This window comes from Dermacentor variabilis, chromosome 1, assembly GCF_050947875.1.
Source record: "Dermacentor variabilis isolate Ectoservices chromosome 1, ASM5094787v1, whole genome shotgun sequence".
In the NCBI taxonomy this organism is placed as follows: domain Eukaryota; kingdom Metazoa; phylum Arthropoda; class Arachnida; order Ixodida; family Ixodidae; genus Dermacentor; species Dermacentor variabilis.
Genome location: NC_134568.1, coordinates 91368738 through 91383156, shown reverse-complemented (window position 1 = coordinate 91383156; position 14419 = coordinate 91368738). Strand labels below are relative to the sequence as shown.

Sequence of the window (14419 nt, the reverse complement as noted above, 5' to 3'; positions counted from 1 at the left end):
TTATCGCCACCGTTGTCAAAAAAAAAAAAGTAATGCACGTTATCTTGTGACTTCATGCTCAGAAATTTTGGACCATGGGCTTCCGTTGCAGGAACCCAGAAAAACAATTTTTTAAATGTCATATTTTACAAGCAGCAGGTTTTTACCCTTAATGCTGATTTAGCGAGAGAACGTTGTACAAATCTCTAGAACTCTAGTACGCACGCACACACACATCATAGATGTATAAATAACGAATCAGATCCAATGTATGTTCGTGTAAGCACGTGTTAGAGCTTCATGGGCACTTTGTATTTTTTAAGGTTACGTCTGGTGCCTGCATCCTCAAGGGAACGTCCATTGTGGAAAGCGTGCGAGCCAAGAGAAGGCTTGTCGAGTGCGCCCGTACATATTTTTTATTTGCCATGCTGCTTTTGTCCAGGTGATCCACGTTTCTTTTTTTTTCATGGTAGTGGCTGGGGTTAGTGGAATTAAAAATAACTAGTAACGTGAGACTACCATCTGCCATTGACCTCTCAGCTTTAGCGATGGTGCGCCGTGCAAGTTAGTCTCTTTCCTTATTGTGTCTACATTGTTTTTCGTGTCTGCCGGGCAGACCACCACTGAATAGGAAATGTGCGTGCACAAGTGCAGTGAGGGAGAGCATTATGTTGCTCAAAAAAGAAAAAAAAAGCAGGAAAAATGAAAACTTTGGCGAATTGCAGGAATAGAGCAGAAAAAAAAAAGAAAAGCGCGCGGTAGTGGTCTCACAGGATGGCGACGTAGTAATCGGGAAGTACGACTTTCTGCTTCACTTCGCACCAGGGAACCGTCACGTTGGTCTTCATCTGCTTCCCGACTGAAAGAAACAAGAAGCACGAAAGAGTGAGAGCGGCGGAAGCGTCGCGGCCGCCGATGGTCGGCGTTCCGCCCCGAGGGAGGCGAGCGCGCGACCACAGTACGAACGAGGAACAAGCGCGGTATACGCACAGTAGCTGCCGAGACTCCGGATGTCTGCGTGACTGCAGGTGGAGGGGACGCAGATGCCGATGCGAAACTTGAGGAAGTACATGTAGGCCAGCGAAGTGTCCAGCTCGAGCGTCTGGAACGGGCAAGTGAGCAGGTGGCCATTGTGAGTTTCGCCGGCTTGTCGCCGCTTAATGCGTGTCGACGATTGTTGCGGCAGTCGTCTTAGGAACACTAAGCGCATGGCGTCACGGGTTTTCTAATAACCTTTTGATTCCGAACGTGCGCGCATTTAGCTGCGCGAATTCTCGGGACCATTGCAGTGACCGAACATTTTATGGAAGAACTCGAGCAGCTGTTAAACAGACAACAAGTCAACAACAACAACGAGACCAGCGAGTTGTTATGTCGCGTTCTAATTGCAGAGAACAATGTCAATTCTAAAGAGTTCCTGCAATAATGTTTCTTTCCGGATCATGTCGTTCTGTCATGCCGGAGCTAAATGCGGACAAGCATACGAAGTACAAATGCATCAGTTCAGGTGTTGCTGTTCACTTGTCTGCGAATTGACGTATTTCACGTTCGGGCGGATAGTGCCGAGGCGACAACATACTCTCACATGAGTAATGCCCGATTGTTTTGTCGCACGTTCGCCTGATAATTAGCTTATCACACGTTCACTCTCAATGAGCAATATAACCGAAAACCACTGAAATACGTGAGGCTCGCTGGCTCTTTTTGCGTGAGATTGGAAGGAAGCCAACGGGGCTCGTTGGTTTCGGTGGTGTTTGGTTTCAATTTTCATTAAAATGACCGCTTGACAGTGGTATAAAATGCAATTCGGATCTTGAAGTGCGCCGCTTTATTTGCGTTTAATTCCAGATCGACTCGTGTTTTTATGAGCGTACAATAAAAGAAAAAAAAAAAAGCTTTCGAGCGGAATTACTTCGGACGGGCCCTTGACACTTAATTTCAGCAATTTTACCGCGCGAGCCAGCCGTATAGCTACCACTAAAACATACATGGTCCATTCTTAAATTACCGTTTCGACAGGTGACCTTTAGATTACGCCTGAATGTTCTAGGACCGTATACACAAAAATGTTCTTATGCTAAAATTGTTCGTAAGAGCAGGTGCCAGTCAATCGTGATGTTGAACATATAATTAGCGGATGTGGTGGGCAAATGACAACTAACACATAAGAACGAAAAGCGCCTTGTGAATTCGGCCCCTAGGTCCGCATCGTGGTTTCGACGCACATGTATCTACTGTGGTTACAAAATATTTTACTATGTTCCTCGCTTGTTTTCGCGAACATTTCACAAAGTTTCGTTTTCTAAGACTAATGACCCTTATTTTTAAAAGTACATTTTATCCATCAAGAGTGTGGCATTTAGCGCAGTTTTGCTATAACACCCGTAATTAATTTAGCAAAGCTCTTATGCGAAAGCGATTCATCATTGGTCAGCGTTCGTGCGACAGCCAATTACGATAGCAACCGGCGGGAGAAGACGAACGCTGCAGCGATGTCCACTCTCGAACGACATCTACGCGAGAGAAGTGCTGTGAAAATGGGCCCTGATGGGTTCCAAGGATGTAATGTTGTGAATAATACACTTATTAAAAGTGTTGCGAAACTCATTTTCGCGGCATGATAAGACATTACCGTTATAGACATAACATAAACTTTCTTCGTATAACGTCATTTACAGTGGTTAATTAAGAATATGGTCACTTGCTATCAAGCCGGTGCATATTTTTTCGTTTTTCTTTTACTTCAGTTTTTCTACGTTTCACTCTTGTTGCGTTTTTCCACCGTTCTATTTACGTTGCTTCGTATTATGCGGAAGTGACATCGCCATTTTACCTCTACCTCTACGCTACCTCTTAGACACCTGTCAGATATTAATATCACAACAGTGACATCAAATATTGCGCCTGTCATTTCCCGCGGAAGTCTCATGATTCGCAAAACTCAGTGCGCCGTGAGCGCTGCCGCCCGAGCTCGAGGATCTCCCCCTCTCTTCTTTCCATCTCTCTCTCTCTCTCTCTCTCTCTCTCTCTCTCTCGTTGCGCGCGTTATGAGGTGACGCGTGGTCATTCCTCAGCACTACTCTAACCAGCGCACCATTGCGATGCGCCGACACGCGGCTTCGTCGTCCCACTTCCCTCGTACCGTCCGCAGTTGCAGCTCAAGGAAGGTCGTCTTGTTCTTGAGACCGTAGCAGCGGATGAATAAATAATGAAGCAAACAACTGTGCAGTGGTTTCGTGGTTAGCTCGCCGCTCTCCATGCTCACATCTTTCTCTCTTTCTTTCTTTCTTTCTTTCTTTCTTTCTTTCTTCATTTCTGTGTTTCTTTCCTTTTTTCTGCCTGTAGGCACGACGATGTCCCGAGAAGAAAGGTGCGTGCGCGCTTGAAACTTCTCGACACACCACAGACTCGGCACGGCGCGGTCATACTTCAGACTTCCTCTCACGCGCCAAGTTTCGCTGCAATGCCCCTTTTCTTTCAGTATCTACGTATAAGAAGAAATAAAAAAAAAAACGCGCACAATTCGCCCGGTTCAGTGACCGTCGCCTACACAACAAACCGCCACCGCAGGAGCACGATTCCCTTACCGACCCGTCTTTCTTATTTTTATTTTTTCACTTCGCACGTCCTTCGCGATGAATATACGCACTGTGAGGCGCGCGCTTCAAACGGCGCATCACTTGGGCGCGACTGGAAGGTCGCTGCACTGGCGGCCATTTTGTATGTAAGGCGTGGCTGCGACTATTAAATGGCATGCACGCGCCAAGCACCTGTGATTAACGACCATAATTGCTTTGGGACCTCCAGACATTTAACGTGACTGTAATTCAAAATTTTATCCTTGTTACGGGAACACTTCACTGCGTTAGGAATTAGTCGGATACATTGGCGTTGCCCGACGCATATTTTCTTTGTGTCCCTCATGGTTCGCGTAATTTATATGAGAACTATACGTCCACAATCTACCGACACGTGTGCGAGTACGGTGCAGTTAGCTTTTACACTAAGTATGGACAGCTGGGCTAGTTGGTTGCGATTAGCATTATGAAACATCGTTCCAGCGCACAATTGAACACGAACGAGATGAGAAAGACAACACGAACGCCGGGCGGCTGGCGTTCGTGTTGTCTTTCTTCCGGCGTTCGTGTTGTCTTTCTCTTCTCGTCCGTGTTCAATTGTGCGCTGGAACGACGTTTCATAATGCTAATCGCAACCAACTAGCCCAGCTGTCCATACTTAGCGATATACTTTCTAGTACATTGGGCCCTTTCTCCCCTCCTCCTTTATGCGCAAACCCTTCCTCGACCCTTGTCAACCTTTTAGCAGTGACATGCCGTGCATGCCGACATGCCGTGCAAGAGGCCGGCGTTCGTGTTGTCTTTCTCTTCTCGTCCGTGTTCAATTGTACGCTGGAACGATGTTTCATAATGCTAGCTTTTACACCTGTCTACGCGCCTGGTACCTGACATCTGTCTAGCGCTGGAACTTCTTTATCGTGGAAAACTCGCAGCGCGCATTATAAAATATTTGTCATACAAGCTAGATTTCAAATTAAGGAAACAGTGCTCACATACTGCTAAGACGCTAACATCGTTCGGCAACGGGGAGGCAGACAGTCATTAATTTTAATTAGGTAACATAAAAGAGCGACAAAAATTGAGAACACTCCACATTCCGCTGAATGAGTGCGACGTGTGATAAACATAGCAGGGGCAAGGTGGGGGGGAGGGGGATCTTTTATCGTTTTAGCGATGAATTTCATCTTACTAGCGAGGCCATTTCTGGCCTTGGACATTTACCAAGTGCAAAATTACGAACAATGGGACCGAAAACATGGGAAGTGGTACTGAGAGGGATTATTCCCATAACCTAGGGATGCATCTGAAGAGAAATAAGAGAGCCTTGGGCATCGAAGGCGTGTTTCAGCACTCACGCAGGATTAAAGGTGTGCCGGCTTTCGGTGTCACATAGCCACTTACGCTGCAGCTTGAGGAATTTGCTGAAGTCGCCACAAGCGGGCCGTGAGGCCTGTGGGACCATGTAGACCGCATAAATGACATCGCGTAATTCATGTCACGAATGAGGCCGGAATATGAGTGGCTTAAATAATAAATATAATTTGCAAAACGATGCAATAGAGGGTTTTTGACGTGGTAAAGTTTGCGCAGTTCTATTTAATTATTAACTGTTTAAAAACAGTTAATAATTAAACAGAACTACGCAACATTGTCAGACGTTCGTGCTTGTAGGTGGCACCGACTATATTAGATTAAAAATCATTCAACAGATCCAACGCGCCCTGTTGGAATCTATATACAGCGAAGCTTCCCATAAATCCATATGGAGTGGTGAAACGCGTGTTTGTGTTTATTCAATGTGAGCGCAAAGTGAAACCAAACGCATCATTCATGTTGGCGAAGAATGCAATGCACCTTTGAACGCAAACAGCATTATAGGGGTTGAAAGAGACAAGCTGACTTTCTGCACCGTTCGTCACGCACCTCCTCCACCACCGGGAGGCCAGAAGAGCACTCCTCGAGACGGAAGAGACAGAGGCTAAACAAATAATTAAAGAAGCGAATCGCCCTCTTCCCCGAGCAAGCACAGGCATACGCGGAGAGATTAGGAAGATAGAAGTGGCACGCATTTTGCGACAACCTCCAGGGAACCCTGAGCACAAAGACGACGTGGCATCTCCTGCGCGCCCTTCTCGACAACGGCGCTACGAAGACGTATCAGCGACAGCGGATTTGTAGGCTCGTGCACAACACGCCGGATCGGAAGAGAACCCCCTCCGAGAAATTCAGCAGAAGCTGTGCGGCGACCCACCCGTTAACAACGGCACGTGACGAAGTCTGCGGTGGGAAACCAAACCCCGAATTTGACCAACCCTTTACGCATGCTGAACTCTCTGTAGCACTATCGACGCTCACCAGAAACACCAGCCCAGGAAAAGATCAGATCATCAACAAGCATCTCCGGAACCTTCCGCAGCAGGCTACCGTAGCCCCACTCCAGTACTTCAATGCTTGCTGGGGAAAAAGAAAGCTACCGGCTGCCTGGAAGCACTCGGAGATCAACATGATCCCCAAAACAAATAAACACCTCAGCATCGAGAACTTCCGCCCAATTTCCCTTACCTCGTGCGTAGGGAAACTTTTCAAGCATATGATACACAACCGGGTAACCTCATACCTCGAAGACAACGGATATCTTTTAAACACTATGTTCGGTTTCAGGCAGAACCTGTCAACGCAAGATGTCTTCTTTCTACTCAAGGAAGACCTCATCGACCACCTGAGCACCAGAAGCCAATCATCGATTTTAGCCATCGACGTAAAGGGAGCTTTTGACATCAATCACGTAGCTATCCTCTGCAACCTCGAAGATCTGGGCTGCGGGTCTCGGACATATGACTATGTCAGGAATTTCCTCACTGACCGCACGGCCACAGTCGGAATATACAACGTGCGCAGCGACAGCTTCCGACTACCGAGCAAAGGCACCCCGCAGGGTTCGGTCATATCGCCGTTGCTCTTCAACGTCGCCATGATCAAACTACCCAGCCTCCTCGACGCCATACCAGACCTAAGACACGCTTTTTATGCAGATGATATCACGTTATGGACTAGGACCTCAAACATCGGAACGCAAGTAACACGCCTACAGAAACAGTAGATAGCATCGAGAGCTACTTGTAAAAATGCGGCCTCCGCTGTGCTCCCGAGAAGTCGGAACACCTCGTCCTCAAGTCAAGAACGAGAGGCAGACCACCCGGCTACGATGAACCCGATAGCAACGTTACCCTCAATGGAACGCCCATACCAAAAGTTGAAACCCTAGGAGTTCTAGGGCTACACATCCACAGATACAGGTCCAGGGCGGCCACCCTACCGCGACTACAGCGAACGCTATCACAGCTCACGCATCTCGTCAGGAGAGAAGAAGACATGCTAGACGTGATGTAAGCACTTCTCACCAGTCGAATAACATATGGCACGCCCTACCGCGCGCTGAAGAATGCAGAAGTAGAAAAATTTAACATTGAAATACGCAAAGCCATCAAAATCGCCCTCGGCCTCCCATCCACGGCTTCGACTACGAAAGTTCTCAAGATGGGCGTATACAACACCTGGCAAGAACTAGCTGAAGCTCATAAAGCCAGTGAATTAGAACGACTGAAGCTCACGCCCGCCGGAAGATCAGTGCTGCAACGGCTGAGCTACGGTAAAACTTCTATAGCCACCACGGACCGAAAGGAAAATTCCTCCAAACATCCGCGAATCCCTGTGCATAGCACCAATTCCACGCAAAATGCACCCCACGTACCACAAGGAAAGAAAACAAGCCCGAGTGGATGCCCTACGGCGAAGACACAGGCAAGGTCCGGACGCCAAATACACCGACGCAGCCAAATACCCGCAATGAAACGCTTACGCCCTGAGCGTCGTAGATTCTCAGGGCAGAGAGCTAGCGTCGGCCACAGACCGCGCACAAAATCCTGAGACTGCAGAAGAGGCGTCGATCGCCCTAGCAACTACCACGTGCATGGACGCAGTTGTCTCCTTTCCGATTCTGAAGCAGCTGTCAGGAACTACGCTAAGGGTCACGTGTCGCCAGAAGCACTAAAGATATTGAAGCACCGCAGCACTCCGATCTCCTACACCTGCGTGACATGGGTTCCCGGGCGCGACGAACTGGATGGGAACTAAGCGGCACACGCTGCGGCCCGAGGTCACAACTGCTGGGCAAACCTTTTCTACGCTCGATATGCCCGGTCTGCGTCAGCGGGGGCAGAGACCGAATCCATCACCTACTCAGCGATCCTTCAACATCACGGGCTGGAACGCAGGGTGTACCCACAAACTCACCCAATGTTCAACAAAGAAGAAAGTACCACACTCAGAAAACTACAGAGTAACACTTACACTCACAGAATACTCATGTGCGGACCCTACCCAACGCTACAGGAATACCAGTGCCCAATGTGTGGCGTACCGGACACCTTGGCGCACATGATCCTAGAGTGTCCATGGCATCTAAACACAGACACATCGCTTCACCGAAAAACTGTAATTCCAGACAAGAAAGCGAAGACCTCAACGAAACGTGGGAAGCTAAGCTCGTCTACGAGGACCTGGAACAGCACCGGTGCCTCATCGCCAGGGCCGAGGTGGCAGCGACCTCCCAACTAGAGTGGAACCGGGGCTTATCCCGGGATCCTGTTTCAAAAATAAACGTTTATTTCTCCTCCTCCTCGTGAAACTTTTCAGTCCGGCGCAGCGCTTCAACAGGGAAGGACATAGAAAGCAAAGGTATATAGCAGTGACTGGCGAGCACTGCGTCAGTACAGCGCAGCCATTGGATGCGTCCTTCCATCTAGGCTTGACTGTGGCTTACGTACTAAGCGATGGCAGGATGACCTGCTTCATTTGTTGGACACGTATAGATTCTGCGATCAGAATCAACCGCTGAAAGCATCTATCTAACTACTCAAAGTATGTTTCGTTCAAAAGTGTTAATTTGATAGCATAATCTTTGAACGGCCGCCCAATCGATGCCTCTGGCGCTGGCTCAACGGCTGACGCTCGGCGCGGAGCGCAGTCACCGAAAGAGGTGCACGAAGGCTGCGGAAATTTTTCACAGAAACTGGAAAGGCGTCTTGACGAGACGCCATGGCCTCTTTGTTTACCTTGGAGGACACTGCTTTGCTGGAATTCAGGCTGTGATCTGCAAGGTCGCCCTAGCCTTACGGAGTTTGCTTTCGTCTCAATTAACATATTTCAGCCCCTCAGCAGTTGCCATATTATAGCTAATATTCTGCTATATGGTCTCAGAAAAAAAAATGTTCGTATAAAGTTAGGAACAGCCAGAAAGAGTTGCCAAGTTCCTTTTTACTAGGGTCTTCATAGCACAAGAGACATTATTCAGCTAGTAAAGGCAGCTAACAGGTCCAAGCTATATTGTCTTATTACGTAAGGCGTTGTTGTTATGCCATATTATTCCATTAATGACGTTGTGTTAGCAGATCTGCGCCGTTTCCTGAGATCGTCATTGCAGACAATTGATTTTAAAAATACAGTACACAACATTGCGCATTTTTGCGAAACACTTAACGCACTCACTGTATTAACTGGTTTGGTTGAAATGACAGCTATAAATAGAGATACGCGGCACAAGCACCGTACTGAGATGGGACTTTGCTGTGCTAGTTGGGATAGTTGGGATGTGTGATAAACGAGAAGAAAGGGGGTTAACCGAGGGGCCCGATTTTTATTAGTCATATGATAAGAAGCCAACAAACACGAAGGACAACATAGGGAAAATTACTTGTACTTACTAAATGAAACAAAGAAATGATAAGTTAATAGAAATAAAAGTGGATGAAAAAGAAACTTGCCGCAGGTGGGGAACGATCCCACAACCTTCGCATTTCACGTGCGACGCTCTACCAATTGAGCTACCGCGGCGCCATTTCCCGATCCACTTTCTTGGGTATCTGCGTTTCCTAGTAGAACTTTGGGTGTGTTAGCCAGGGCCGCCATTCACAGACCTTGGCGGCGGATGTGGAACATCCTTTCTGCCGCAGGCGTCACGAGAACGTGATCTTTTTGGGTGAAGGCAACCGGTCAATAAACACACAAATGCTACTTGAAGGCATCAATGTTGCCTGATTCAAGACCCTGGTTATGTAACGGACGAGAAGAAAGGGGACTTACCGAGGGGCCCGATTTTTATTAGTCGTATGATAAGAAGCCAACAAACACTGACACCAAGGACAACATGGGGGAAATTACTTGTGCTTAAAATGGTCAGATCAAAGAGAGAGAGAGAGAGAGAGAGAAAGAGGCTTGAGTTTCGAAGACGTTCGCCAAAGAGAGAGGGAGGATAAACTTTTATTCTGAGCAAGCGCAGCCTGCACCCTAGGTGGGCGGTCTCCTTATTCAGAGTCCGTGGGCTATGGCCATCTCCCGTGCCCGTTCGGTGAGGCTGCTTTGTTTCTTCGGGCCTGGGACTGAAGGCTTGGCCTCCTACTGCTCTTCTCTTAGCGTTTGGGTGTCTAAGGTGCCATGTTTTTGAACACAACCCCATACCGTATGGCATAGGGTGTCTGGGACATCGCAGTATGTGCAGATGTATGAATGCTCAGTAGGTGAGATTCGGGGCCGTCAGATACCGTGGACGTAGCTGTTGGTTTGCAATTTCCGTAGGGTTATACTGCCTCTTCCCTAGTTAGGCCGGGGTGAAGTAGCGGGTAAGTTCTTTTGTCTAGCCTGTAGTGTTGCAGAATATCGGTGTATTCTTGGGGGACTTCATCTTTCCTCCTTTGCGCGTCATGTGAGAAAGCCCGGTCAACGTGAGCTCGGGCGGAGGCGTCGGCTGCCTCATTCCCCAGCAAGGGCTCGTGCCCCGGAGTCCTAACGATGTATGCGTGTTTTTAGAAGGTCCAATTTTTTTTTAAATTACCGCCATTGACCTAAATTACTCGATGAGGTGGTCATTAGGTCGACGGATAATGAGAATATCTCATTAAAAATAACATAATTACGCTAAATAATGTTTTATTAATTACATTACGGTCCATATTTATATCTACGAGTTATAGCCGGTAAATGCAGAATCACAGCAGTCTGGAGACATGCACCATCAAAGTCGCCCTAGAAATACACTGTTGTTCTACTTACATTTTTGACAAATCACTCTTTTATGCATTGAAGCACAAAAGTAACTAGAACGCCTATGTACTCCTTCCCACGCTTTGGTAAATGACATCTCGAAACTGGTGTCATCCTGGAAATTCAATTCAAGTGGATACGTCTTGAAAACTCACCGGCTACAGTTCACGAATCGCAAAATGTGTCTTAATTGATTATTTAACAAGTTAATTATTGTATTTTAGTTAATTAGTTGAATATGGGCTTAGATTTCTCGAGCTAATAATGTTCACCTCTTCTAGTAATCCAGCTCAGCGACAAGAATTATGCTATCTGGCACAGGCGATTTTCAAAAGTTGTGTAAAGTTTGTTATTGTAGATTTTGTTAAAATGCTAGCTGGTCATTCTTTTTGCCCTTGCTGTCGACAACGCTGATAGCTAAGCTAGAGTTAGCGAATATTTCGCTGCATTTGTGTATTGTCGGTCCGCATTTTGGTGTTAGGTTCTTTCGAATGGTCTCTATCAATTCTGGCTTTACTTTTTCCTTCATCGTGGGTTCGGTGCATATTTTTTTGCAACAGAGGTGCACTTTCAAGTTGTCCCTAGGATTATCCTTTTTTTCGACGCTCAGTTGCATAACTTCAGTATAGCCTAATCTTCTGAGTATTATCCTACCTGTTTCAGTAAGTTTGAGACGTTCGAGTTCGTTAACTTCGCGGGCTTCGACTAGCTCCTCCAAGGTGTTGCGGAGACCTAAGCGGAGGGGTCGGCTTAAAGGACAGGGAGAATTATACAGAACCAACGCACTTTATTCGAATCCATGTGAAGCGAAGCTTGCCTGAAGCGGCTAAGTGCTGTAATACTGTTGATCTTCCGTAAAGCGTTTTGAAGTACAGCACTTACGTGCTTGGCCGGCAAATCAGCAAAATGCGGAAACCTCCGCCACGCGATCCACGTGATATATATATATATATATATATATATATATATATATATATATATATATATATATATATATATATATATATATATATATATATGCTAAGAAAAAGACCGATGACCCACGCCTAACCACAGGGCCCCAGGGAGATTGGCAGCGAAATCTACGCTTCAATGATTTCTTGTACGTTGGAGGAAATTGGAAATTACACTTTTATTGCGATTGCATGCCCGGCAGCTACTTAAACGTGCAAAATACGACGCAAGCATCGCAGTGACTCGGTGCGCAGTTTAGTAATTTACCTTAAATTTTAGGGAAGATGAGCCGCGATTAATGACGATCAATTTCACGAAGCTCCAGTGAGTGAAATGTACTCAAAAGTAGTTTGGAAGTGCGCACCTGCACATCCACGTAACGGCCTTCATCATGCTTTGTTTTGCAGGTAGGCAGCATAATATTATGTTGAACTAAGCGCGCTGCTGTACTACTTGCTTATACCGCCTCATACACGTGTCAATATGCATATTTTGAACTACATTTATACGCATATGTATGAAAGGTATTTTTAAAACGTCAAAGCGGCACATTGGTCATGTGAGTGGTGACTGTTGTGACTGGAATATAAGGACAGGCCTCCTGATGAGTGGTGCTGAATTTTGCGGCCAGGTTACTGCTCACTTATATATATATATATACATATATATATATATATATATATATATATATATATATATATATATATATATATATATAGTACTTGCACGTAAATAACGCGACCATGAATAGAACGCGCGGGTGACTGTTGGTCCAGGGAAAAAGAAAACGAAAATATTTCTTGTGTCCAAGTGCGACAAAGAGACGCGGAGATCTGAAAGGGAAGAAGTGAAAGACGACAACTGTACATTTTTGCTGTTCGTAGCTGACTTCAACTGCTAAGTAAACCTTTTCTCGTACCAGTAGCAATGTATTATACCATTACAACGCAAAGAGATGTCGCAAATAAAACAGGAAATTACGCTTAAAAGCAAATGCCCACAGAGCGCTTTCCTTCTTCGTTACTGCGAACTGCCGTCGCAATATACAGTGAAAGGACGATTGCATGCCAAATTTTCTCGTTGTCACCGCTGACGCCTTTGTCACTGTTGGCAATAACGGCGTCGTCCTTCATGCCGCCAATGTTACTGGACAGTTCGCACCTAAATATGGCACGAGGCGCGTTCTTAGGCCGCACATTTCAAAAAAACTAAAACTTGTGTTATATGTGTACAAATACGCTAATTTAAAAGAAACATAAACCCCCTCATCGTAAACAACTTGCGATTAATGTAGAATGCATTGTCAAGCGTTCTGTATTTTCACCTTATATTGTCATGGCGTAGTCGATGAGTTGCAGAACACTCCGCGAAAGCGTTTATGGGTTTTCTCGACGCGTCCACGCTTAAGCAACAAGGAAGAGCGAGTGCCGGATGCTCTATGAGTGTTTTTACGTCTAGCTTCGCTGAGTCGTTCAGTTGCAGCTGTAGTTGCGGTGAATATGGGAAGTATTTGTGAAGAGTACTTAGTGCAAGCTAGTCGTAGCTTAGTCAAACCTATATGAATCCAACAGATAATGAAGCCAAGGAAAGCGTAGGAGAAATTATTTGTTGTTTTAATTGAAATGTAGAAATTATAAGGTAATAACCATATTATTCCTACTTTTCTACATCATTTCTGCCTAATGACCTTCATTATCATCTTTATAATTGGTTAAAGAAAGCAACAAATAATTACCTCTTTGTTTTCCTTGGCTTCATTCTTTGTTGGCTTCGTATGGCTACGGCTAAGAAAGATCGGGCCCCTTGGTTTTTCTTCTCGTTTAGTTGGAACTTAGACATATGAAACATTTGAAACGCTTGGGCGGAAAAAGAAACACCTTAGAACACAACAAATAGACAGGACAGGAACGATGCTGCCTGTCATCTCTTGTTTTCTTCTGGTGTGTTTCTTTTTACGTGCAAGCGCTGGCAATGTCTCAAATATTCGGCGAATGTTCAGGTAAGACACAGTCAGCGGAAAAAAACCTCGCTCAGTTGCCTAGATTGCCACCGCATCGCCGAACTCACATTAGGAACTTACAGTATATAGGCGTTATGCGAGCACCAATCCTTCAGACGTATAGAACATTCCGTCAATCTGCAGTATGTTTTACACGAAAGCCTCGCATCGCAAAGGCATTCTGGAACCGTGTCCCAAAGTGGTCTACAAAATGTCAGTTGCCAGAGGTCAAGGACAATGGTTAGATTTCAGGAGTGGCGCGTTCTGTTATTTTTTACGCCATCAAAATTAATTTTTGTACTATGTATGCACGAGGTCGCGAACGCTGGTGGTCGCTTACAAAGATTCATGGGTTCACGTAAAATGCACACCCAAATTTTAAGAATGCCACCAAGAACAGCCATAGCAAGAATAACATGTGGAAACGTTTGTCAGCATCCTAAAAACAGCTCGGCTCAACACACCTCATTGTCTGAGCGCCAATCGTAGAAGGGTAATAAAAAAGCTCCTCTGCAGTCTGCGGTGCTGCATTCATTGCTCATAAGAAGGAAGTAACAGTTTTGGTAAGACAAAAATGGGTAGTATAAAAGTGGCCGATCAGCACAAAACTTACACGAACTATTGAGTACTGACCCTTTTTCAGCCTATAAAGAGATTGGTACGGAACAGCTGTGCCTTTTCATAATCGTATTGTGCTTAATCGACAAAGTTTTTTTTTGTTCGTAAGGGCTGTTTAATATTGGCTGGCAGCTTTCGTTTATCATAGTATATCCAACGTGACGATTGGCTGGCATCTCTTCTTACAAACAGC

At 45.9% G+C, this 14419-nt stretch overlaps 1 protein-coding gene and 1 non-coding gene across 2 annotated transcripts in view; both read right to left on the bottom strand.

Annotated features, from left to right (window-relative positions):
- LOC142578668 (nose resistant to fluoxetine protein 6-like) overlaps positions 1–14419 on the bottom strand; it is a 96566-nt gene that overhangs the window by 37701 nt on the left and 44446 nt on the right. The window contains exons 3-4 of the mRNA XM_075688159.1: positions 970–1081; positions 751–838 (exon numbers count right to left, since the gene is read on the bottom strand). Coding sequence (XP_075544274.1) covers positions 751–838; positions 970–1081 — 200 coding nt within the window. The remainder of the gene's footprint in view (positions 1–750; positions 839–969; positions 1082–14419) is intronic.
- Positions 9377–9449, bottom strand: TRNAS-UGA (transfer RNA serine (anticodon UGA)). The gene has a single exon. It is a non-coding gene; the product is annotated as a tRNA-Ser (tRNA).